The sequence below is a fragment of the Tenrec ecaudatus genome, chromosome 15 (genome assembly GCF_050624435.1).
Source record: "Tenrec ecaudatus isolate mTenEca1 chromosome 15, mTenEca1.hap1, whole genome shotgun sequence".
NCBI lineage: Eukaryota > Metazoa > Chordata > Mammalia > Afrosoricida > Tenrecidae > Tenrec > Tenrec ecaudatus.
The window spans coordinates 29,791,650-29,814,829 of NC_134544.1; the positions used below are offsets into that span (position 1 = coordinate 29,791,650).

The 23,180-nt window shown below is 49.0% G+C and overlaps 1 protein-coding gene and 1 pseudogene across 1 annotated transcript; one reads left to right on the forward strand and one right to left on the reverse strand.

The window, feature by feature from the left end:
• The first annotated feature begins 2,306 nt into the window (after window positions 1-2,306).
• Window positions 2,307-2,718, forward strand: LOC142428110 (histone H2B type 1-K-like; annotated as a pseudogene).
• A 2,859-nt stretch (window positions 2,719-5,577) lies between these two features.
• SLC14A1 (solute carrier family 14 member 1 (Kidd blood group)) lies at window positions 5,578-22,445 on the reverse strand. Its single transcript, XM_075533235.1, has 9 exons — window positions 22,299-22,445; window positions 18,453-18,603; window positions 17,068-17,257; window positions 12,963-13,091; window positions 10,182-10,374; window positions 9,103-9,250; window positions 8,817-8,951; window positions 7,753-7,802; window positions 5,578-5,787 (listed from the first exon to the last, which is right to left on the reverse strand). Exons 1-9 carry the CDS (start codon window positions 22,443-22,445, stop codon window positions 5,578-5,580), a joined length of 1,353 nt encoding a protein of 450 aa, XP_075389350.1.
• Between the last annotated feature and the right edge of the window lie 735 nt (window positions 22,446-23,180).

Genomic DNA, 23,180 nt, shown 5'->3' on the forward strand with positions numbered 1-23,180 from the left:
TCTTCCCAGTCCTCGCTCCCCTGTCCCCTCTCCCCTTGATCTCCTTCACCTCCCCATGCTCCCCTGCTCTCTCTCCTGCCCTGGACCACCAAGAGGAGCTGAGGTGAGCATGTACCATGAAATGTGTCTGGCTCCTTCATTTTACTCTCTCTCCTGTATCTCATATTCTCTATGACTCTACTACGATCTTCACTTATTATCGTCTTACAATTGCACCTACAGGGTCTGTGATGATTTGTTAGGGCTGGCTCCCCTGACAGGTGACCATAAGTGAAGTTTGGTTTCTTTCTTTTTTGTTTTCTTGATGTAATATTCATATGTCATACACTTCCATAGTTGAACTGCTTCTAAAAAAGAGCTGTATATACATCATCACAATCAGCTCTAATGCTCCCTCCCCCCTCCAGTATCCACTGCTTGCTTCCCAAACCCCCCCTTCCCCCTTCCTGATCAATCATTGCATCATTTATTATCTCTGTGTTTCCACTGCTTGTGTTTTCTAGACAGGGAGATCTAACAGAAACAATAAAAAACAAAAACAAAACAGAAAGAAGAAAACAACAATAATGTAAAGATAAAAATAAAGAGTAAGAAAGAAAAAATCCCACCAACAATATTTAAAAAGCCAGAGAAGAAATTTCTTTCTTGGAACAATCAAGAAATGTTTGAACATAGAACAACTGTAGGTTGGGTCAAGAGAGAGGTCAACTGACCCAGTATTGTATTAGACCATGGTTCGAGTCAACGTAATCAAGTTTACAAGAATCTCTGTCTGCTAGTACAGCTGTGTAAGTCCCTTTCCTGTGACTACAGGGGATCTGCCAGAGGCCCAATCCGAGCAGACACTCTGCAGATGGGCCGTCAACAAATTGGGTGTTCACAATTTTAGCTGTGACTCATTTCCCTTCATCATATTTGGATTTTGTTTTGTCGTCTTTGGGTCACGCATGCTGGTGTGCTTCTTCCGTGCGGACTTAGTGGACCATCTTTTTCACAGGATCTACTGTGTGCGTCTTATAGTTTAAGAGTTTGCAAAAGCAGGACTTGGCATTTCCTTCGTTAAAAGTCAGTTTACTTCATTTTTTTATTGGGGCTTAGAGTCCTTCAGAATCTCTGCTGCTGGTCATCTTAGCAGGGGGAACTCGTCTGTAGTCCCCACGCCACACACCCTTTTTGTGGCCTGGAGCCTGTCAACGCAGGCTCAAGAAGGGGTTCAGACTCTAACGATTAAAACCTCCTCAAAGAAACTCGTTAGGTGGGGGAAGGCAGGAAACCTGTGTAAGCGTTTTTAACTATCTTGATGCCATTCTTACAGGAGGGAATGCAAGCAGCCTCCTGGAAATTCCTCAACTCCCGTAGAATGCAGCCTTCCTCCTTGACACATTCCATGCCACTCGGCTGTGATGAGAACGTGCCAAGCGGCCCGTGGAACTCCTACCGGTCCAGCGCCTGAAGTCTTTGGCATCAGAAGCTTGGTCTCTCTCAGTGTGCTTTGTCTCTTCCCCCTCAGACCAAGGGGGGATTTGTAAGTACCCACGGACTCTGGTAAGTTGATTTTCTGACAACAATAAGTAGACAGGTTTTGTTTTGAGAGAGGGCACCCCGTGGAAGGGGGGTGAGGGAGGATCTCCACTGTGGTCTCCTTTCATGGCCTGTTTTAGACCCCACTCTTGAAACTAGAAGTAAATTTCTGTTCTTATCATTTTCTTATCAGTGTCATTTTCTTATCGATTTCTTGTCATCTTATAATTTTCTTACCAGTTTCATCTTATCACCTTATCAAGTTCAAATGTATTAACATGGGCAGAGGTGGCAGAGACAAGTGCAGTATGGTATTCTCAGTGGTGGTTTGTCCTTGAGACCTGTCCCCTAAGGCATGTCCACGGTCCCTATGGGGATGCCCAGGTCCTGCCTCGGAATGGGTATTGGGAGCTGGATCCCAGGATATTGACATCCAAGGATAGAAACAGGCTCTGAGTATCTGTAATTGACCCCACTCCATCTGTAATAGACTCCACTCCACTGAGTCCAGGGGACAGTGGGTAGGATGCTCAAGAGCAGACTGAGGACACCAATATCCAAGGATACCCCATACAGCAAGGGGATGGACCCATACATATGCAATGTAACAGGGTTTGCTCAAGTATGATCAACACACTTGGCGACCAACGACAAGGGCAGAGGTTCGGATCCAGCCAGAGTCTCTTCAGAAGACCGATGTGGCAGGCTGCTGCTGAAGACAAATCAGCCATTGAAAAACCCCATGGAAGTGCTTTCACTTCCTGTCGCTAAAAGCTGCTTTCACGATGTTAGAGTCAAGTCTGCACCGGCCCGAAAAGAAACTCTCCAAGAAGACCGTGAGCAAGGCGCAGAAGAACGATTGTAAGAAGTGTAAGCGCAGTCGCAAGGAGAGCCACTCCGTCTACGTGTACAAGGCGCTCAAGCAGGTCCATCCCGGACAATGGCATCTTGTCCAAGGCCATGGGCATCATGAACTCGTTTGTCAATGACGTCTTCGAGCACGTCGCGGGCGAGGCGTCCCGCCTGGCGCGGTACAACAAGCGCTCCACCATCACGTCGCGGCAGATCCAGACAGCCGTGCACCTGCTGCTGCCCGGGGAGCTGGCCAAGCACGCCGTGTCCGAGGGCACCAAGGCCGCCACCAAGTACACCAGCCCCAAGGGATTTCTCACCCGAAGGCTTCCCTCCAAAGTCTAAAGGCACTTTGAGAGCCGCTCCTTTGATCGATAGCGTGGACTGTGCTGTACTGCTTTAAGGACCCAGACTTGGCGATTTCAAAACACTTAACAGTTGTGAATTAGTAGAGGAAGGAAAGAGGTAATTGAGATTATTACCTAGCATAATTTGAAAAGCCTCCAGAAGGTAGACTTAACCCTCAATAATTATGTAATAAAATGTACACAAAGGATAGCTTGTTGCAAAAAGTGACGCCTGCTCTCACTAATTTGTAAATTCTTTGTTAAATGAGCACAGTGGCAATCAAGTAACCATCCCGGTTTGATTTGAGTTTCACGGCTTTATTGAAGTACTAGAAGGGGAGGGGGGAAATGAGCTGATACCAGGGGATCAAGTAGAAAGAAAATGCGTTGAAAGTGATGGCAGCATGTGTACCAATGTGATTGACACAATGGGTGATTGTTGGATTGTGATAGATGTAAGAGCCTCCAATAAAAGTATTTAAAGAAAAAGAAAACCTGACGGAGCCAGTTCTACTCTGCCATCCACCCGATGGCAGCTGCAACTGGTTTTTGCTCACGGGTTCGTCTGGTTCTAAGTATTAAACGAGAGTACATGGCCCATGTTTATGCATGTGGTGGCCAGGGATAGTGCAAAGAGGCACCTGCGACTTTCAAACAACACTTATAGGACACGGTCCTGAGAGTATCATTTATTAGTCTATGTACATAGAAGCTTGTCAAACAGGCCACAGGAAAAACACAAGTGTTCTCTAAGAAAATGAACAGAGTACTTGAATTAGGACATGATTAATACCAAGATCAATAACAAAAACAAGATTAATAGCTGAGAAAAATCTGTGCCATTTACATTACAGAATATACAAGGCTTTAAAAATGTTCCTATTTACACATTGACCTGAGCACACCATGAGAAGGTGCTAGGACTTCTGAGAATGAACTTCCAGCCACTCTGGCTCCTCCCACTATAGCAGGGACTCCTCCCACTGCTGAGGCTCCTCCCACTGCAGGGGCTCCTCCCACTACTCCTCTCTCCTGTTGTCTTTGACTGAGCTTGCTTTTCTGTTTCCGCAACTCTCACATCACACATTCCACAACAAGGGATATTTCCATTCAAACACCGACACATGTCTTCGCCCCGCCACACACAAGAAAATCCATTAAATGCAAAATCCATAGTTTCCTGAGACCTTTGTTTGCAGGGCTTGTAAATTGGAACGCTGTTTATTTTCCTGTGAATGGGAGACCCTGACCTCCTCTCTCAGATATTTCTAGGTGCACTCCATGACTTCTGTTGATCACTCAGCAATCTGTACAAGGTGGGGGTGCGGGGCGGGCGAGGCTTCAAAATATTGGTGGGCAAAAGTTGATGACCTTTTTAGTTTCCTTTCCCCACCAGCTTTTTGAAGCCCCGTCCATACACCTGGCACTGAAGAGGAAAACACTTTCAAGAAGAGTCCAACAGTTCCGCTCTCTATCTGGAGAGAAACCCAAGGGGAAGGTCATTAGCCTGACAGTCTGCCTCCACCTTCAGCATGTTTGGAAATAGAATTCTCTGGGATGGACAAAACCCAGCCACACCCTTTGCTGGCCAGTTGATTCCTATGCATATTGGCCCTACAGGAATGCGTAGGATGACCATGCAGGGTTTCTGAGGCTATAGATCTTTCCAGAATCAGATTGCCGCTGCTTTAAACATGGTGTGTCTGATGGGCCAGCAGCTGACGGCACCACCAAGGCTTCTAGAGCGGATTCTTTCATAATAATAACAATAATGAAAATCCTACCTATAGATTTTGGTGGTTCCGATGTCAGAGGTGTCTCAGAGAGGATACTGTGAGTGTGTCAAAGACCGTGCTCATTTTATGTTTGATTTTGGAAAGAAATTCAACTTCTGACAACACCCATTCGTGGTGTGACCTTAACCTTCGGTCTGAATCACATCTCTAAGACATTCCCCAATAAACTGAGAAGGGCCCAATGGCTACACCTTGAATTGTGCATGTTACAGTAGTTGAAATGGCAAATGCGTGGTCACATCTTTCACCGCAATAAAACACGAAACCAAACATGAACACAGAAAAGGGGACAGCGGATTTCGATGACTCGGTGTGCCGTGTTTGTGGTGAGTCTGAGTGTTTTTTAGAGAAGCCACTTGGCTTTTCTAGCTCAAAACCAATCCTATAAGAAAAAAGCAAAACCAAAAACCTCCAGGTAAAAAAAATCTTTGCAACCTCTAAGAAAAATGGCCCAACTGAATTGTTTGGGGTGACTACACTTCCTTCTTTTGCCCCCAGCGCTGTCAGCCTAATACCGCCCTCCCACCTCCCCACCCCCTCTACACACACTGTATCTGAGTACAAGAATGACTGGCATCCAACGGACAGCCTTGAGGAGGGAGCCTTCAGCCCCAGGCCCTTGAGCTGAGGGTCACATCTGTAATTGATTGAAAACAGCCCGAACTGCTGAGTGGAAAGTTCTGTGTTGACTGGATTCCACTCACTTAAGGCTAAGTTGGTTTGTAGAGCTTAATTTTTAATACTGTTAACACCACCCAGCTGCCCAAACACCCTGACGATCAATAAATATCAATCATTAGCTCCGGTCTCCCTTGCTTGCTCTCTGTGGAGCATTTTGACCTTATAAATATGTGACAGTCTTTGTCAGCTCCAACTCTACCCCACCCCACTTGGGGTTCAAAGTCCATAGCCAAAGGATATCACTGCATGTCTGTCATGTGCTTGGGGGTGTCCCCCTGGAGTCTAACATTAAAAACAAGCAAACAAACAAACAAACACCAGGCGCACAGTGGGTTAGTCAGTGTGAAGTAATTCCACGAGACGGGCAGTCAGAGACTGCTCTAGCTCATCACCAAGACTCCGGAGGCGTGTCCCTCTTGTAGAGGGTTCTCAGCCATCTTCTTCTTGGCCTCCAGGTAGAAGGAGCGGTTTTTTTCAGGGTAGGTTACTTTGCCGAGGGGCATCCTGTAGATGTTGGGGTTTTTCGTGGTCATCAAAAGGAACACCAGTGTGGCCAAACAGAAGGGCCAGGTACAAGCTGGCAGTCCAACCTGGGGAAGACAGAAGCTGCACATTCTGTCGAGCTCACACTGGATGGAAACCTAATGCCTGCAAAGCGTTTCCCAACTGCATGCTGTCCCTAGCACAGAGGAGGAGGCCTTGGCTTACGCCACGGAGACAGAATCTAAGATCTCGGATCTCAGAGCCGATGGCAGCCGAAACGCTTCCATCCTTTCTTCAGGGTGACCAGTTACACCTGTAGCCTCTGGGCCTTTCCCTCTCTCTCACACACACTCAGGCTTTCAGAAGATGTGTGCTTCTGAGCCTACGCTGGCCCGGAATAGTCTCCTGCTTGGAACCCTTGGGGCACGATGGGGTGTAGTTCTAACAATACAGAGGTTGGACTGCTACCTGCAAGGTCAGCAGTTTGAAACATCGATTGTATCAAGCATATTTGTACATATTTTGTCATCACCATTTTCTAGACATTTTCTTTCTCTTTGAGCCCTTGGTATCAGCAACTCCCTTTTCCCTCCCTCCCCCCTTGTGACCCTTTGGTAAATTATGAATTACTATTATTTTCATATTTTTCTACCGACCGTGGTCTCCCTTCCCCCATGGTTTCTGTTGTTTATCCCCCTGGATGTATGTGTGTGTGTGTGTGTGTGTGTATGGTTATGGATTGATCATTGTGATCGGTTCCCCTTTCCTCCCCTCTGCTCTGTATCTTCCCCCTACCCTCCCGGTATCGCTACTCCCATTTCTGTTCCTGAGGGGTTTATCTGACCTGGATTCCATGTGTCATGAGCTCTTATCTGTACCTGTGTATATGCTCTGGTCTAGCCTGCAGTGAAAGGCAGGACTGGGGTCATGATAGTGGGGGGTGAGGAAGTCTCAAGGCGCCAGAGGGATATTGTGTTTCATTGGTGCTATGTTGTGCCCTGGTTGACTCATCCCTTCCTTGTGACCCTTCTGTGAGGGGATGTCCCATTTTCTACTGATGGGTTTGGGTCTCTGCTCTGATCCCTCACCCCATTCGAACAATATTTTGTTTTGTTTGCTTGTTTGTTTGGGATCTTCTGATGCCTGTTACCCGATCCCATTGACACCTCATGATCACATAGGCTGGTGTGCTTCTTCCATGAGGGTTGGTTGTTTCTCTGCTAGATGGCCACTTGTTTAACTTCAAGCCTTTAAGACCCTAGAAGCGATATCTTTTGATAGCCAGACACCATCAGCTTTCTTCACCACATTTACTTGTACACCCATTTTGTCTTCAGCGATTGTGCCGGGAGGGTGAGCATCACAAAATGCCAGATTGTTAGAACAAAGTGTTCTTGCATTGAGGGAGGACATGAGGAGAGGACTGAATTCCATTCACTACCCTAGTGTATTACCATATAAATATATGTACATATGCCAATACCCGTTTTTATGAATGAATGCATATGTACATACCTATGTTTATACCTCTATCCATAGCTTTGCTTCCTAGATCTTTCCTCTGTTTCCTTTTACCTTCCTCCTGCCCCACCATCATGTTTGCCCTTCTTCTGCCTCTTAGTAGTTCCTCTCAGAGACTGTAACTTTTTACAGGAGTAGAAAGCTTTGTCTTTCTGCTGTGGAGCAGCTGGTGGGTTCAAAGTGCTGAGCTTCCAGGTGAGCAGTCCAACATAACCACACTAGAAAATCTTTGACTAATGAACACACACAAACACCTGGGTTGTAGTTGATTCCCCCTTTCCTGATTTCTGCAATACATAGTTCTGACTTTCAGTTTAAGGAACAAATACGAGTTAGACCATAAACATTAAGGCAAGCAGTTGACTGGTGATACTGGAAGATAAGCGAGAACAGATGGCTTCAAGAGAAGGGAAAACACTGATGGCCAGAAGCCATGGATCTCATCATGGACTCTCCCCGGGGGAAGTCAGGAGGCTGTCCTGCAGCCGGGAGCTCTCCAACAATCACGCAGACGATCAAGAGGGAGGACAGAGAGAGAAAGGCACACTCACCACAGCCATTGCACGTGTCATGCTGCTTCCCAGGTAGGCCGTGAACAGGGCTGCAAACCAAGGGGAAGAACAAAGAGTGGTGCATGTGCATCTCATGCAGCAAAGATCGCCTTCCAATAGCAATCACCTGGCATGTATGCTTCTGCCCTTTCCCAACGAGCCAGGCATCGTGGTTGTAAGTATGAGCTTAGAGTCAGCAGCCCCGGGTTCAAATCAGACTGTACCACCGAGGAGCCCAATGGACTCCTGCAGGTACTTCACGCCTACACCTCCACTGTAAGGAGCTCTGGTGGTGGTGTGGGTCACACGGTCAGCGGCTAACCACTAAGCCAGCTGTTCTAAGCCACCAACTGCTTCCCGGGAGAAAGACTGGGTTGTCTACTGTAAATATTTCATGTCTCAAAAATCCAAAGGGAAAGTTCTTTTCTGTCCTGTAGGGTCATTGTGAGTTTGCGTCAACTCAGGGGCAGTGAGGTTGCTGCTGTGGTTTTGGAACCTTCATTGTGTGGGGCTAGGTGTTGCACTGCTAACTACAAGACCAGTGGTCCGGCCCACCAGCTTCTCAGAGACAAATAGGCGAGGCTGTCTGCTCCGGTAAAGCTTTACGGTCTCAGAAGCCCTGTGTAGGTCTCCAGAGTCTGAATCCAGCTGGCGACAGCAGGTAAAACCTCCAGCAGAGCCCTGACACTGCCGTGGGGAAGTGGCCATCTGCTAGGAGGAAGGCTTCAGCCTTGGGAACCCCACAGGGCAATGCTGCTCTGTCCTATCGGCTCTCTCTGAACCCCAATCCACTCCACAGTAATGGGTTTGGTCTGGGTTTAAACCTCCATTTCCTCATCTGTCCCCAACCCAAGCCCATCTCACTGTCCTCATGTTAATTCTGACTCCTAGTATCGCCGCAGGACAGAGGGGAACAGTCCCTTTGTTTGTCCAAGGCTGCACATCTTTACAGAAGCAGACAGCCCCTCTGCATTATCTGCTTTAGAATCAGATCCTGTTGTCATGAGCACACCCTTCCCCCCAAGCTCCCCAACAAGCGGCCTGCGCTACTCGCTACTACTCACCGCAGGCCAGAGCCAGGAGGTGGGTTTGCCAAGTGAGCGCCAGGAACATTCCTCCTATCGCAATGCAGGCCAGAGAGCTGTTGAACCCCCAGAGGCCACTGTAGATGTTCTCGAATGATGCCGAAAGGCTGAACCCTATGCAGTGAGACAGGAAAGCTCAGGGCTGAAGGAACGCTCAATGGCAGGGTGTTCTGGAAGGGGCTGGAGCAGGGCAGGGGAGCCTCCTGAGGAGTCCTGGACCATACATGGGACAGAGGACATGTCCAATGCTGAGTCTTCTGCTTACCTGCTGCTATGCCCAGCAGGGATCCGATTGCGGCATGTAGGCAGAGGAGCGGGGAGCACAGCAGAATGGCACACAGGAAGATGCCCCCGGTCCACGGGTTGTCACAGCCGTATATCTGACCCACACCCACCGGCAGAGCTTTTAATACCTGCAAAAGCAATTTGAGAAAATGAGGCCACTCAGACATTGGCTGAATACTCTGCCACAAATCCACGCTATGTAATCATCTTCTCGATGTGATCAGCCAACCAGTTGGAAGAGGAGCTTCCTCGGGGGCGTGGCCTGCTGTCTGGCGGATCAAAGGATGTCCCAGGAAGGCTCTCCCTCATCCTTGCCTCTTCTGGTTGTCTGGCAGCTCAGTCTTTGGAAGGGAGGCTGCAGAATTTCTCAGCCTGCTGTCTGACCGCAGCCTTTGGATTCGCCAACCCTGACAATCGTCCAAGCCAGCAGAAGCCGCCTGCCTGCCAGCTGGTCTGAAGATTTGTAGTTCGACAGGCTTGCAACCTTATGAGCCTGCAGGAATCTTCAGCCTGACCCACAGCACCTGGGACTTCCCACCCCCCCACCATTGCATGAGCAATTACTCTGTGAAGTAAATCCCTAGCTACGTATTTTTCTAACAAAGGAAGAAGACGCAGCCACAAAAGCCCTTGACTGGCACCTCTCCGACTCCGGAAGTTTACTTTCCAATATAGTAGACTCGTCTTTCAACATCGGCAGTACTAATTGAGGGCACCAGGGATGGGTGTGCAGTGAACACACACATGCCTTCCCTGACTCCTCCCCCGTCGACGGACTTGCCTGCGAGCACTGGCGCTGGGTCCACACAGGGCCCGCTTTCCAAGAGAACTACCTTCTGCGGACAGTGCTGCAGATTTCTGGGAAAAGATGGGGGGCGTGGGGGTGGCTTTGACCAAGCACTCATTAACTCACTAGACTCGAACCCACAATTTATCTTCAGATCAAAAGAAAGGCCACCCTGAGCTGAGTATCTTAGACGCTAACGGACCTCCCCACTGGAAGAACCAAGGGGGCTGGGAGTGTCTTCCGGGTCCTGGGAGGAGAAGGTTGAGCCTTACCTTCAGGGCATTGAGGTCTTCCCAGTGGACGATGGGCACGGAGGTTTCCGGTTTGAACAGTTTGATTGGAAAGAAAGGACTGTAGTGTCCCGTGGCGGCCAGGTAGAGAGACAAGGCCATATTGAAAGGCAGCGTGAACACGGGGAGGTCCCATTTGCAGAACACAGAGTTCAGTGCGCTTGAGAAGATCGGGCTGAAAAACACAAGCGGGAAAAACACACAATCAAACCTGGATCCTATGGAGGGGCTTCCTATCCTTTGCAAATAATGACCTTCAGAAGACCAAACTCAAGGCCAGCCATCACTGCGACGCTACAGTGTCGGGATACTTGCCACAGAGAGAAAACCGGGGGCAGAGCCTGTCACGAAGCGGCTATTCTCCCACACAGTAAATAAGCTGGCAGCTCATTTTGCCTCTGGAAAGTTGAGGGAGGGTTGTAGCAGAGCTTTAACAATAACAGGGAGATATTTAAGACACACGGAATGAAGTATTTTCCCCACACTCAAGGGCCCCTCTGAAAGCCCCCTGGCTTTCACAGTCCCTCCCTGCCAATAGTGATTAAGTGCCCTCTGACCCTGTACTGGATCTTGAACTTGGTACCTTCCTTCCACGTGCCATTCGCACATCTAACCTTGAACAGCAGACATCATTGTCCCAGGGAGGGCACAGGCAGCCTGGGTTGGAGGCCAAAGATATTGAACTTCAGGAGGACAGAGGTTACATCCTTGTGCTGTGGAGAAGCTGTGGGACCTGGGGCCAGGTCCCTCCTCGTAGCTACCTTATTGGGATGCGGGGGGACTGGATTTGGTGGTGATATGGGCTGGATTCTGTCTTCCAAAGTGACAGGCTCTGGGTACCTGAGAACGTGACCTTATTTGGAAAGAGGGTCTTGCAGATGCAATCAAGTTAGCATGAGCGCAGACTGGACCGTGGTGGGTGACTGGTATCACTATGAGAAGAAGTAGGTTGGACACAGAGACCCACAGGGAGAACACGGTGTGCCCAGAAAGGCAGAGGCTGGCATGAAGCCACAACAAACTCAGGCTCCCCAGTGATTGATTGTTGGAGCCACAGAGCTTGAGAGAGGGAAGGGAGTTTTCTCTCTAAAGCCCTCCGAGGGAGGCCGGCTCTGTGGACCCCTGGCTGTGGACTGCTGGGCTTCACAACTGTGAGGGAGCACATTTCCGCTGTTGTAAGTCCCCCGCTGTGTGGGCCTTCATGAAGGCAGCCCTAGGAGACTTCGGAGCAGCCCTGGTGGCTCTGTGGAGTAGGTGATGGGCTGCTAACCTCAACATCCGCTGTTCAAACCCACCAGCCACTCCTCAGGAGAAAGGTGCAACTTCCTGTAAAGACTTTGAAAAACAAACAGTGCCATCGAGTCAATGCTGACTCATGGGGACTGCGAACTGGCTGGTGTTTTCGAACTGTCAACCTTATGGTTCGCAGCCCAACTAAAAAACTACTATGTATGCCACCAGGCCTGCTTTAATCCTCCTCAGAAAAGTTAAGATGCAGATGTTACATTGCAAAGGGAGGTGAAAGTAGGGATATTTGAGACCCTTAGGTTAAGGGGAGGAGTCCTTACAAAGCAGCGGTTCCCAACCTGTGGGTCGCGACCCCTTTGGGGGATGGACGACCCTTTCACAGGGGTCGCCCAATCCAGAACAGTTGCAAAATGACAGGGATGAAGTAGCAACGAAAATAATTTTGTGGTTGGGGGGTCACCACCACATGAGGAACTGTATGAAAGGGTCGCGGCATTGGGAAGGCTGAGAACCCCTGTTATAAAGAGTTAATGCATTTAGCTGCTAATCAAAAGGTTGGAGTTCACCAGGGCACCTTGAGATCTACTTCTGCGGAATCAGCACTGAGAGTCCCACGGAGCACGGTTCTACTCCGACACACCTGGGGATGGATGGCCAGGGGCAAAACTGGCTCACGGACAACTGGCTCAGGGAGTTAAGGGGAAGCTATTGGAAGACATGGTAGAGGGGTCAGACCTCAGGCCATATAAGTGCTGGTGGGGATGCTTCCATCTTTGGCAATGGTTGGTTCTGTGCCAGAATATAGGCATGACCTGTGTTAAAGCTTAAATTCTGACCACCTGCTTGTCAGAAGGCTAGGATAACAAGGAAAGCCCCCAATCCCATTGCAGAGTCCTCACAGGGCTAAGCCTTTGTTGAATTCCTTCTGACCGCTGACCGAGAATGTGAGCAGTTTTGCTTTCTGGCAGAGTGCTTGGGAAAGTGGACTGCTTCCCTGCTCTTCCCCTCCTCCATCCACAGGCCCCGCCCCATCCAGGGAGGGGCGTTTCCCTCCCAGGCTAGCCTGGGTGTGTCTTTGATGAAGATTATGGACGAGTGGTTGCGTAGTCTTGAATCATGCCCTCATTTCTTTGGTCTAAAGGAAGGTCCTGGACCAATCTTGTGAGCTCTTCTGTCCGTATCCGAATCATGGTCATGTTTCTGCTTCTGTGGTCCCACCTGTACCTGTGATGTCCTGATCTGCTGCCAGTCATGCTTTGGTGGCAATTTCCTTTGCCACACCCCCCACCCCCATGCCCTTTTTAAGTTTGCGAATCTCAGGAGCCCCCTGGGTGCCACTATGACCTCATGCTAATAGTCTCCTCCATCTGGATGATGTGTCTTTGTCCTGTTGAAAACTTAATCGATGTTCTCTTGAAATCAATTATACTTGAAATCTGGGCTCTCCTTTGTACACTAAAGCCAGAAAGTAACAACATTTAAATGCAGGCATTTTGAAAAGCAGGTCCCACTTACCACGTCATGGACATAAGGATCACGGGGAATAACAGCCACCAGTAATAGTCGCCCTGGTCTGAAAAGACAGCGATGAGGATCCCCACCAGCGTGGCATTGTAGCCCTGGAGCCCCGCGGCTATGGCGGACCTGGGGGCGAGAGGCGGTGCATGGACACGTCTGGGGCACTTCGGCTGGCTGGCCCAAAAGCCATACTCATAACTGCTAGTTCCTTCTCAGATTAGAAAGTGAGATTATATTTGGAAATTTATCTCAAAGACTGTAGGCATCGTGCAAATATGAGTCAACACGAGACAAAGTAAAATACACATACGTTTTTTCAAAATGCACAGTTAAGCCCCACTCCCACTCCAACACACAGACACACAGACACAGACACACACACACACACACACATGAGTCATGACCACAGCTAGAACGCATTGTCTACTGGGGGAGGAAAGAGAGATGAACAGGACCACAGTGTTCTGCTTCCTTTCCGTCTTTTCTTCAAAAAGTGTTTCGTTCATTCTTTTTTTCTTATCCATTAATTTATTATTATTATTTTCTCTTAAAAATCATTTTATTGGGAGGCTCTTATCACAATCCATGCATCCATCCATGTGTCAAGCACATTTGTTGCCAGCATCATTCTCAAAACATTTTCTTTCTACTTGAGCCCTTAGTATCAGCTCCTCATTCCCCCCTCCCTCCCTGGCCTTTGATAATGTATAAATTACTTTGTCTTCTACTGTCCGACGTCTCCCTTCACCCACTCAGGAAGTGTTTATTTCTTTAGCTCATTCAGGGCTTCTGCCTTGAATAGAGCTTTTACGTGAAAAGTTGCTCCCGATGTGTGATTTCTCAGCAAGAAGGCTAAGCCTCCTGAGATGTAGATTCATGTTCACCGTGTCTTTGACCCCTATAAACACCGATCTTCTGTCTGAGCATTTCCATCTTCCTGGGCTTCCATTTGGCTTTCCCCAGAGATACAGCTCCAAGTTCTCACAAAGGAACATCTGACTTGACAAAGTGACATCTCATTCATTCTGCTCACTGTCAAAGATGTTCCCATGCCTAGGTTTTTACTCCTGCTCAGAATTGTTCCTCAATTGTTCCTGGGTATGATTTCTGTAGAATAAGAAAGGCTGACAAGCCTAGGCATGCACCACACAAGCCATATCTGGGACCATGAAAGGCATGGGTCGACTTTCTAAGAATCTAAGCACTCAGTAAAGTGTGTGTGTGTGTGTGTGTGTGTGTGTGTGTGTGTGTGTTAACAGGAGGAAGGTGGCTGGGGTGGGCGGTGGGATGTGCATGTGAAGGTGTTAACGTGTGTGGTGAGGTTGAATGTCTGACCCCAAGGAGAGGTGATGGCAGCCAGGACGTCACAGAGTTGAAGGCATATGAGCCTCTTGGCTATTTGCTAACCAGGGCAGGAGGCAGCAGGCAAGATACATTGAGGGATTCGTCTGGACTAGAGGAGTCCAGGTGGGAATCTCTGTTCAAAAGAGCCTTGCCTCCCTTAACGAATTCTTCGGGTCAGCAAACTGGCTCTCGAGCCGTATGCAGCCCGTGTGGTATGTACATGTGGCTTTGGAGTAAAATTGAAAAGGAAAATGCCTATTATTCAGATCATTGTGATTTCATGGTGGTAAAAAATGTATTTTTGGCTCTGGAATAATTTTTAAATTGTTGCGAGTGGCAGAACTGGCTCTTCCATCTCGTTTGCCGACCCCTGGTTTAGCCAACACAATCGACAGAGGAGTCCTTGGGGTCACAAATGGAGAGTTGGTTATAGTGGTTAAGCATTAGGTAGGTTGTTCAAACCCATCAGCTCCCCCCCAAACAAGCAAAAGTATATTGTTGAGAATGAGGGGGTTCAGAGCAGAGACCCCAAACCCATCTGTAGACAATAGGACCTCCCCTTACAGAAGGGTCCGAGGAAGAGATGGGTCAACCAGGGCGCTGTATAGCACTGATGAAACACACAATGTTCCTCTGGTTCCTTGAGGTTTCCTCACCCCGCACTATCATGACCCCAGCCCTGCTTTTCAGTCCTAGCTATACCAGAGGATGTTCACAGGTACAGATAAGAGCTCAGGACACTTGGAATCCAGGTCGGATAAACCTCTCAGGAACAGAAATGGGAGGAGCGGTAGCAGGAAGGTAGGAGGAGGTGGGGAGAGGAGGGGAGGAAGGGGGAACCAATCACAATGATCAACACTTAGCTACACCCCTCCAGGGCGGTGAACAACAGAAACATGGGTGAAGGGAGACAGAGGTCACAGTAAGATATGAAATAATAATAATAATTTATAATTTATCAAGCGGTCATGAGGGTAGGAGGGGGAGTTGGGAGGAAAAATGAGGAGCTGATAGCAAGGGGTCAACTAGAAAGCAAATGATTTGAGAATGATGAGGGCAACAAATGTACAAATGTGCTTGACACAATGGATGGATGTATGGATTGTGATAAGAGTTGTATGAGCCCCTAATAAAATAATAAAAAAAATGCAAGCCATCAGTCACTTTTCAAGAGAAAGAAGAGGCCGCCTGCTCCCATTGACATCTGCAGAATGAGACCCCCCAGGGCGCAGTGCTACTGTGTCCTGTGGGCTTGCTGTGGATCAATGGCAGCGGGTTTCCGTTTTGTCTTGAGGGGCACACATGGGTAAGAGCTGGCCACTAACCAGAAGGTTGGCGGCTCGAACCCACCCGAAGATGTCTCGGAAGACAGGCCTCATGATCTGCTTCCAGAAGGAAACTCTACGGAGCACTTCTGCTCTGTACCCCTGGCCTGGCCGTAAGCTGGGATCTACAGGAAATGATGATGCGCGTCAGCAATTGGGATTGCACACGACTCAAGTGGAGAGAGAGGCCAGGACTTGTCACTGCAATGTGGTTTGATGCAGAAGAATGTCACTCGCTACAGCTTGTGAGAGGCCCCGGTTAGAGACCTGAGAGGATGTGCATTCACTTCAAACAGAAGACTCCCACGTTAACGCGGCCCTTCAGGGCCAGGCCAAGTAGAAGGAGATTTGAAAATGAACACAGGTGAGTGGGCGTGTTTTTATGAATAATGCCTGGTGAGCAAAAACGCAGTTAACTTTCAGTGGCACATCACAATGAAGGCCTATTCAATAAGGTCTAATTCTCCCACAGCCTCAAACTGGAAGACTGTCCATTGATGCACACTGGAATCAGACTTAATTTAGGAGACAAGATCCTCCTCCTCCTCGGCCCTCACATTTGCTGGCTCTCCTTGAAGCGTCCGCAGGTAATTTACAGCAAGGGTTGCAAGAGCATAGCTGCAGAAGGCCATCGACTGGTGATTACACACTGCTCCTAGGCGGCTGCAGGACTTAGTAGTTGGGGCCATCTCTCCCCTGGTGGAGTCAGCTCATTACTTATGATCAATGTATGAAGCAGATGCTATTTTTAAAAAACATTTTATTAGGGACTCATACAACTCTTATCATAATCCATACATACATCAATTCTATAAAGCACATCTTTACATTCTTTGCCCGCATCATTTTCAAAGCATTTGCTCTCCACTTAAGCCCTTTGCATCAGGTCCTCTTTTTACCCCTTCCTCCCTGCTCCCCCCTCCCTCACGAGCCTAACATGTAGTTCGGAAGACACACACTCAAGCATCCTAAGTCAGAACTCGCAATTTGGAATTTACAGCTAATCATCTCTCTAGGAGGTAAACCGAACCTTTGCAATTGTCTATGGAAACTGAGTTTGCTGAACTAACTACGGACACATAATGAGGATGAATGAGGCCTGAAAACTTCCCATAAACTCCTAAGCCCTTTTGCCCCAAACAAACAGCGTGCTGATGACTAAGAGCTTTATCAACCAGTAAAAGAGATCCTTAAAAAACTCCTCTGGAATTTACCTTGCAACTTACTTCTTGTTACCTGCGCTGCCATGAGCTTCTGCTATCACTCCGACTGGCTGCTTACTGGGGCACCACGAGGGAGTCAAAGGCTAGCAGTGATTCCCTGATTCTGACTAAAGAAAGGCAAATAGCAAGGGTTCTGTGGAGTAAAGGTTGCTTCTCTTGAGAGGGGCGTGGCATTATCAGTCGGCTCAGCGTCCCAGGCTGGCCACCTACCTGTCTTGACTGAGCAGCAGGGCTGTCAGGGTGGAGACCATGGTTCCCAAGCAGCCATTGAGCGCCCACCAGGGGTTCTGGACCAGAAGTCCCACCAGAATCAGGATCCCACTGATGGGGTTGCTGACAAACACCACTTGGGATATCCCCCGAAGAACCCAGTCGATGAACTGAAGCGCCACAGACCTGTCTGGAAGACACGAGACAGGCAGACTTGAGGAAGCAGCCTAGGCCAGGGACACGGCTTCCCAATACCGGAACCTGCTCCGAGCAAAACCATCACAACTACCTGCCACCAAGGTGCGAGAGGAGGTGAAATTACTTGGAATGGCTCGTCTAGCCACGCCTTTGTAATTTCCACCGAGTGACAAGGCGGAACCACACAAACAGGGTGTGTGAAGCACATAGAGAGGGCATGGGTAGCTGTAGGCATGAGCCATCGCAGAAGCAGGAGGAGAGGGTTTCTGGAAGAGCAGCAAGGAGGAAGAATCACCAGCGGAGCACATTTGCAGTTCCTGCCAGAAGGAGCGGAGGCAGCAGAGGCCATGCCATGGCCCAGAGCAGGAGACCGAGCTGAGACTGCGGCAGAGGCCAAGGGATCACAGTGGCTGAGGACTGAGAAAGACAGATCCCTGACTGCTGCTGGCTGAGGAGGGAAGTCGCTGTGGAACCATGTCTGCATCCGCACTGTTTCCCGATCCTGGCTCGTGGCGATCCTGTAGCTTCTCTCATCAACCCCATCATTGTGAGTGTTGCCTGTGAGTTCCGTGTGGCCATTGCGATGAAGGAGCCAATCCAGCAGAAAAGCGGGGTGCCGTGGGAGGACTGGTTGGTGTCAGAAGAGGGGAAGCGAGATGGTGAGCAGAGATCTTGCTCACCTTCGCCTACGCCTGGTCTGTTCTCCCTGGTGAGGCCTGAGAAGGCCAGCATAGGCCTCCAGGTCATGGTCACCAGAGGAAACCCATTTGGGATGTTCCTCTAAGCTTTTTCTCCCTCAAGGGAACCCAGATTCAATTTCTGTTTGCCCGACTCACACCGCCCTGCTGGAACAGAAATTCCAGAAAGCGCTTAGGTACCGGGTTCAGAAGTGAGATTCTTAACATAAAGGAATGAGTCACTCACAGTACAATTTCCGTCATTAAGTACGGAAATTAGTGTCGAGCCGGATATCTTTCCAGAAGATGAGAAGATCTCTGACCGCCCCCTTATTCAAATCACTGACGAGGCTTGTAGGAGCGAAGGAGGTGGAGAGCAGACAAATGCAGAGGAGAGAGAGAGAGATGCGAGGCCAGGAGGTGTAACGAAAGTTGAAAGCAAAAAGACGGAACAAACCACTCTCCCCAAAAAAGACGTCTCCCATCTCCCCAAGGATGGAAGAACAATACCTTTTAGCCAATCAGCAAATTCTTTCATGTCACCAGTGATGTAGCCAAGAGCCTTGGGGACTCTCCCTCTGCATGGAGAGCACTTCCTGTCACCCTGCTCCTGTTTCACAACACTGGGGCCGTCAGCCATGGCCGCTTCTTCCTCTGAGTCCTTGAGGAAAGAGCAGAAATCACAAACACCTCAGAGGTCAGCTTTCGGCATGATCACAGCAGCTACAGAGGATGCGTTTCGAGGCCCTTCACCAAGACCGTGATGTCTCCTGGGATGATGATGGCAGCGTTGCCCCCTCGGACTGTCAAAGACAGGATTACTGAAACCCAACCCCCACCCCCTGGCCTGTCATCAGTGTTTTCCATGGGACTGTCTGGTAGTTGTGGCCTTGTACTTCATAAAGCGCCGCCTCTCGTGCAAAAGGCCTTTCTTAAGCACCTACTTCCTGCACTCGAGGACCTCCTTACAACATAACGAGTCCAGAAACCACATAGAAATAGCTAGGATCCAGTGCTTGCTTCCAAGCTCTCGGCGAGAGGAGCCAAGGCAAGGTTGCTCATTCACGCAGACTATTTTCAAGAAAAACAGTCTGACTGGTGACAATGTTAATTTATACACATATATGTATACATATGTATTTGAAGAGCACTGTGTGTGTGGAAGAACAGACTCAGGAAACTCTCTCCAGCTGAAGGAGTACTTGAGTTTGCCTTTTAACCAGGCCACGGTCTCACAAATCTGTGACTTTTGGAATTTGTTCCTTAAATGTGTTGAAATAACCAAGACCGAGGTGCCACAGAAGCAGGCAGAGGAACTGGGGCAGGGGAAAGTAGGTATAGTTGTTGAAAATCAAGGACTCGCCACATCCGGACTACACAATCATGCGTGCAGAGAGCCTCGTTGTAATGAGGATGTGCTGGGGAAAATACTGATGACCTAACCATGACAGGTGTGCACTACGAGGTTATTCCCTTCCCAGGATAAATCTGGAACAGGAACAAACCAACATCACCGGAATCTGGTACCCTGTAGACAAAAGAACGAATGGTTCGCAAAGGACACCAAAGATGCAATCCCAGAGGTAGGCAAAGGCCGAGAGGTAAGCCATCCCAAATGTGCAAGAAAAGCCAAGAGCACCAGGTAAGTGTGGCCAGGTCAGCACGAAGTAGGGAAATACCAATCCCTCAGACGCTGAAGGCACAATGGCGGGATGCTGAGGGGGCAGCCACGCAAGACATGGCCAAGGCAGTTCCCAAAGTGCATGCAGGTATACCTGCTGGTCTTCTTCTCCACTGTGGTCAGCGGTGAGCAAGGGGTCCTCCTCATGGCTGTTTTTAAGTTTTTGGCCCCTACACGGTTCCTTTCACTGTAGCCAACAAATAGAGCAACTAACAGAATCGTGCAATTTTGTTGGGTTTTTTTTGTATGTGTTTGCCTAAGTCCTGGCACTAGTTTTAGCTCCTGTAAATCCCAGGATGGAAATCAAATGTGAGTAGCAATTTTTAACTGATGAACAATTTCCCTTCAATTCTAGAACTTCACTGCCCAATTAACCATCCGGTTCTCTTAAACAATAGCAGACCATTAATCATCATACCAAGCATGAGCTATTTTTACAACGCATCTCAGACCAAGCTCATTTTCTCTTTGCCAGTCGTTAGAGCTCAGCATTTCCAAGTCTTTCAATGAAGCTTTACATTAAGAAATTCATAAATTGAAAGCTGCTGGAAGTCAGGAGCACAACCTAAGCCCCATGGAGTTTAGCTGGTCCCATAGGGATGCCAGGAAACACAGGTTGAATAATGAAGCGATGAATTGGCCTTTTATTCCATAATCCCCTCAATGGTGGCTATCATTTATCTCCTGCCATATCCCTCTTTAAACCTCACCACTGAAAAAAGTACCCATGAGCCCCTTCCTCAGCTACTGGGACTTATTTTCAAACCACGCCAAGTTATGAGAAGCATTTGACATCAGTCCAGATGGTCACCAGAAGCTCACAGGTTGAACCGACCACCTGTCAGCTCTAGAGGCAGCTAGAACAAGTCCTGCAGAGGTCGCATGACATGAAAACATCACAGTGGCTTTTTCCACGGACTCTTCTAGAATAAACAGACTCATGCTCTCTAAATTTCAAGCACATATTTAAATGCTCCACCACTCCAGAGATTTGGGAGATACAGACATGAAACCAACAACAGAACTGGCCAGACATGACTGGGGACCTGAATGGCCTGAGTTTCCTGCCGAACCAGCCAACGTTAAATAAATGTCAGACTACTTTTGTACAAATTCACCGCCTGACGTTGAGAAGGCTTGTGGCAATAAGTCCCCCCGGAATCCATGTCTTGGGATAGGTTGTAGGCTCTGATGCCCTAGAGATCAGAGTCTCCCCATGAGCGGGTTCGCCTCAGGACTCAACACAGTTGGCTTTGTCACAGAGCCCCCCGCCCCCCCTGCCCGCTGCTGAGTCCACTCTGACTCCCCTGTGCTAGAGTAGACTTGCTCTCCCCTGGTTTTTCCACCGCTGTGACCTTTTGAAACTATGCCTGCAGCTTCTTGCCTCAGAGGGACCTCTTGGTTAGTAGCCAACGGGTAGTTATCTGCACCTCCCAGGGCCTGTTGATCTGGCCTGCTGAAGCCCTGGAGCCTTTGGGGGGCAGTTATGGAACTTGGATATGAGATATAAGTGCCTTTCCATGGTAGTTTACCCTAGGATATTAGTCAGGATGGACTCAGTGGCTGTGGGTGGGACTAGCTCCATTCCTTCAGGGAACTTTAAAGCCACACAGCCTCTGGGAAGGCAGTCCTTGGCGAGCTGGGACCTTCCCCGGATGGAAAGGCTTCAATCCCAACCAATCGGAGGACTCAGTCTCAACAAAGAAAGTAGAGTGTTCTTTATGAAACGTGAGAACAGGAAGTCCTGGCTCTATTTAGTGAAGTAAAGGGAAGAAACGAATGAAGTAGAAAAACAACCACCACTATCAAGTCCATTCTGACTCACAGTGCCTTGGGAGGACAAAGCAAAACTGCTCCCTAGGGTGTCTGAGGCTGTAAGTCTTTATGGGAGGAGCCCAGGTGGCAGTGATGTCCTATTGACACCTTGGGCTGCGATCTGCAGTGTGAAACCACCAGTAGAAAGACTGGGCTTTCTAGTCCCGTGCCCGGGACCCCCCTAGGGCATGGTTCTCAACCTTCCTGATGCCAAGACCCTTTAATAATACAGGTCCTCATGTGGTGGTGACCCCCAACCATAACATTATTTTCATTGCTACTTCATAACTGTCATTTTGCTACTGTGATGAATCGTCATGTAAATCTCTGATAGGCAGGATGTATTTTCAGTGTTACAAAGCATCGTGATTAATCATAAAACAACATGAAATTATAGATTGTGAAATGTTTATGTGTTTTCTGATGGTCTTAGGTGACCCCTGTGAAAGGGTCATTTGACCTCCAAGGGGGTCGCGACCCACAGGTTGAGAACCTCTGCCCTAGGGGGTTGCTATGAGTCAGCATTGACTCCACAGCAGGGAGTTCCATTTGGAGTTGGAGATCCTTGAAGCAGACTGCCTCACCTTTTTCCCATGGCGTGGCTGGTGGGCTTTTGGTTAAGGCCAAAGCTTCATCCATGGCACCACCAGGACGCACCTAGCTTTTTGTTAAATGGCTGTCAAAATCCACACTTCCACCATTCACCATCTAAGCCCAAGCATCTGGCCCAACCACAGGTGCACCGCTTAGCAGAGCTTGCTGATCCCCGATACCCAGGCCCGTTCAGAAAAGGCACACGAGGTAGGAGCACAGAGGCAGGGTTCCCAGTCTAGAAGCTACCCAAAGGTACCATACCATACCTGTTGGTCCGGCCCGTGGGCAAGGGCTAAGCTTAGCCTGCAGAAGCCTTTGCGCGCTGCCTCATTGCCATTATTTCCAAAGGGGTCGGTCCAAAGAGGACTATGAGAGGCGTCACCAGCGCCGCCAATCAAAGACCGTCCATTCATCCTTCCTTTCTCGCCACACAGGACAAAGGGCAAAAATATGTGAATCAGCAGGGCGTGAGGTGCATGATGGGGGAGGCAGGCGTGCGCCCACCCGGTCGCCGATGAGCTGTAGCCCCGGTGCAGACCGCTAGGGCCAGTGCGGCCTCTCCATCAGCAAAGCTCTGTCCAAGGTGAGGAGAGTCGGTGGGTTTTGCTCCGCTGCGTTTTGCAACTGGCAGGTCGGAAGGTTTGCCCCCTAAAACTCTTAAGGCAAACCATTATGGCTTCAAGTAGGGGACCGACACCCACCCACGCTTTCCCAGGCTTGTTCTTCATGAGAGGTGAGACCGGAAGCGCTAGCATGGCCCCGATTTCCTGCTCGGTGAAACATCATCCAATTCCCAATCCCCAAATCAAACCAGATCAAACCAAACTCACTGCTATGAAGTGGCTTCTGACACATCACAACCCACTGTAGGGTTCCCAAGGCCTCGTCAATCTTTAGAGAGCGGATGACCGCACCTTTCAATCCCGTCGAGCGGCAGGTGGGTTTGAACCATCCACCTTCTGGTCAACAGCTCAACGTTAACCAGACAGCTCACCGGGGCTCAGCAAAGGACACCAGCCACACTTTATGCACAGCAAAAACCCAGCCCAAGACTGCTAAGTGGCATTGCTTCATCTATATGAAGGAAACTGTCTTAAATATTAGAAATTATCATATTGATTCTAAATGATTCTTTGTTGAACTCAACA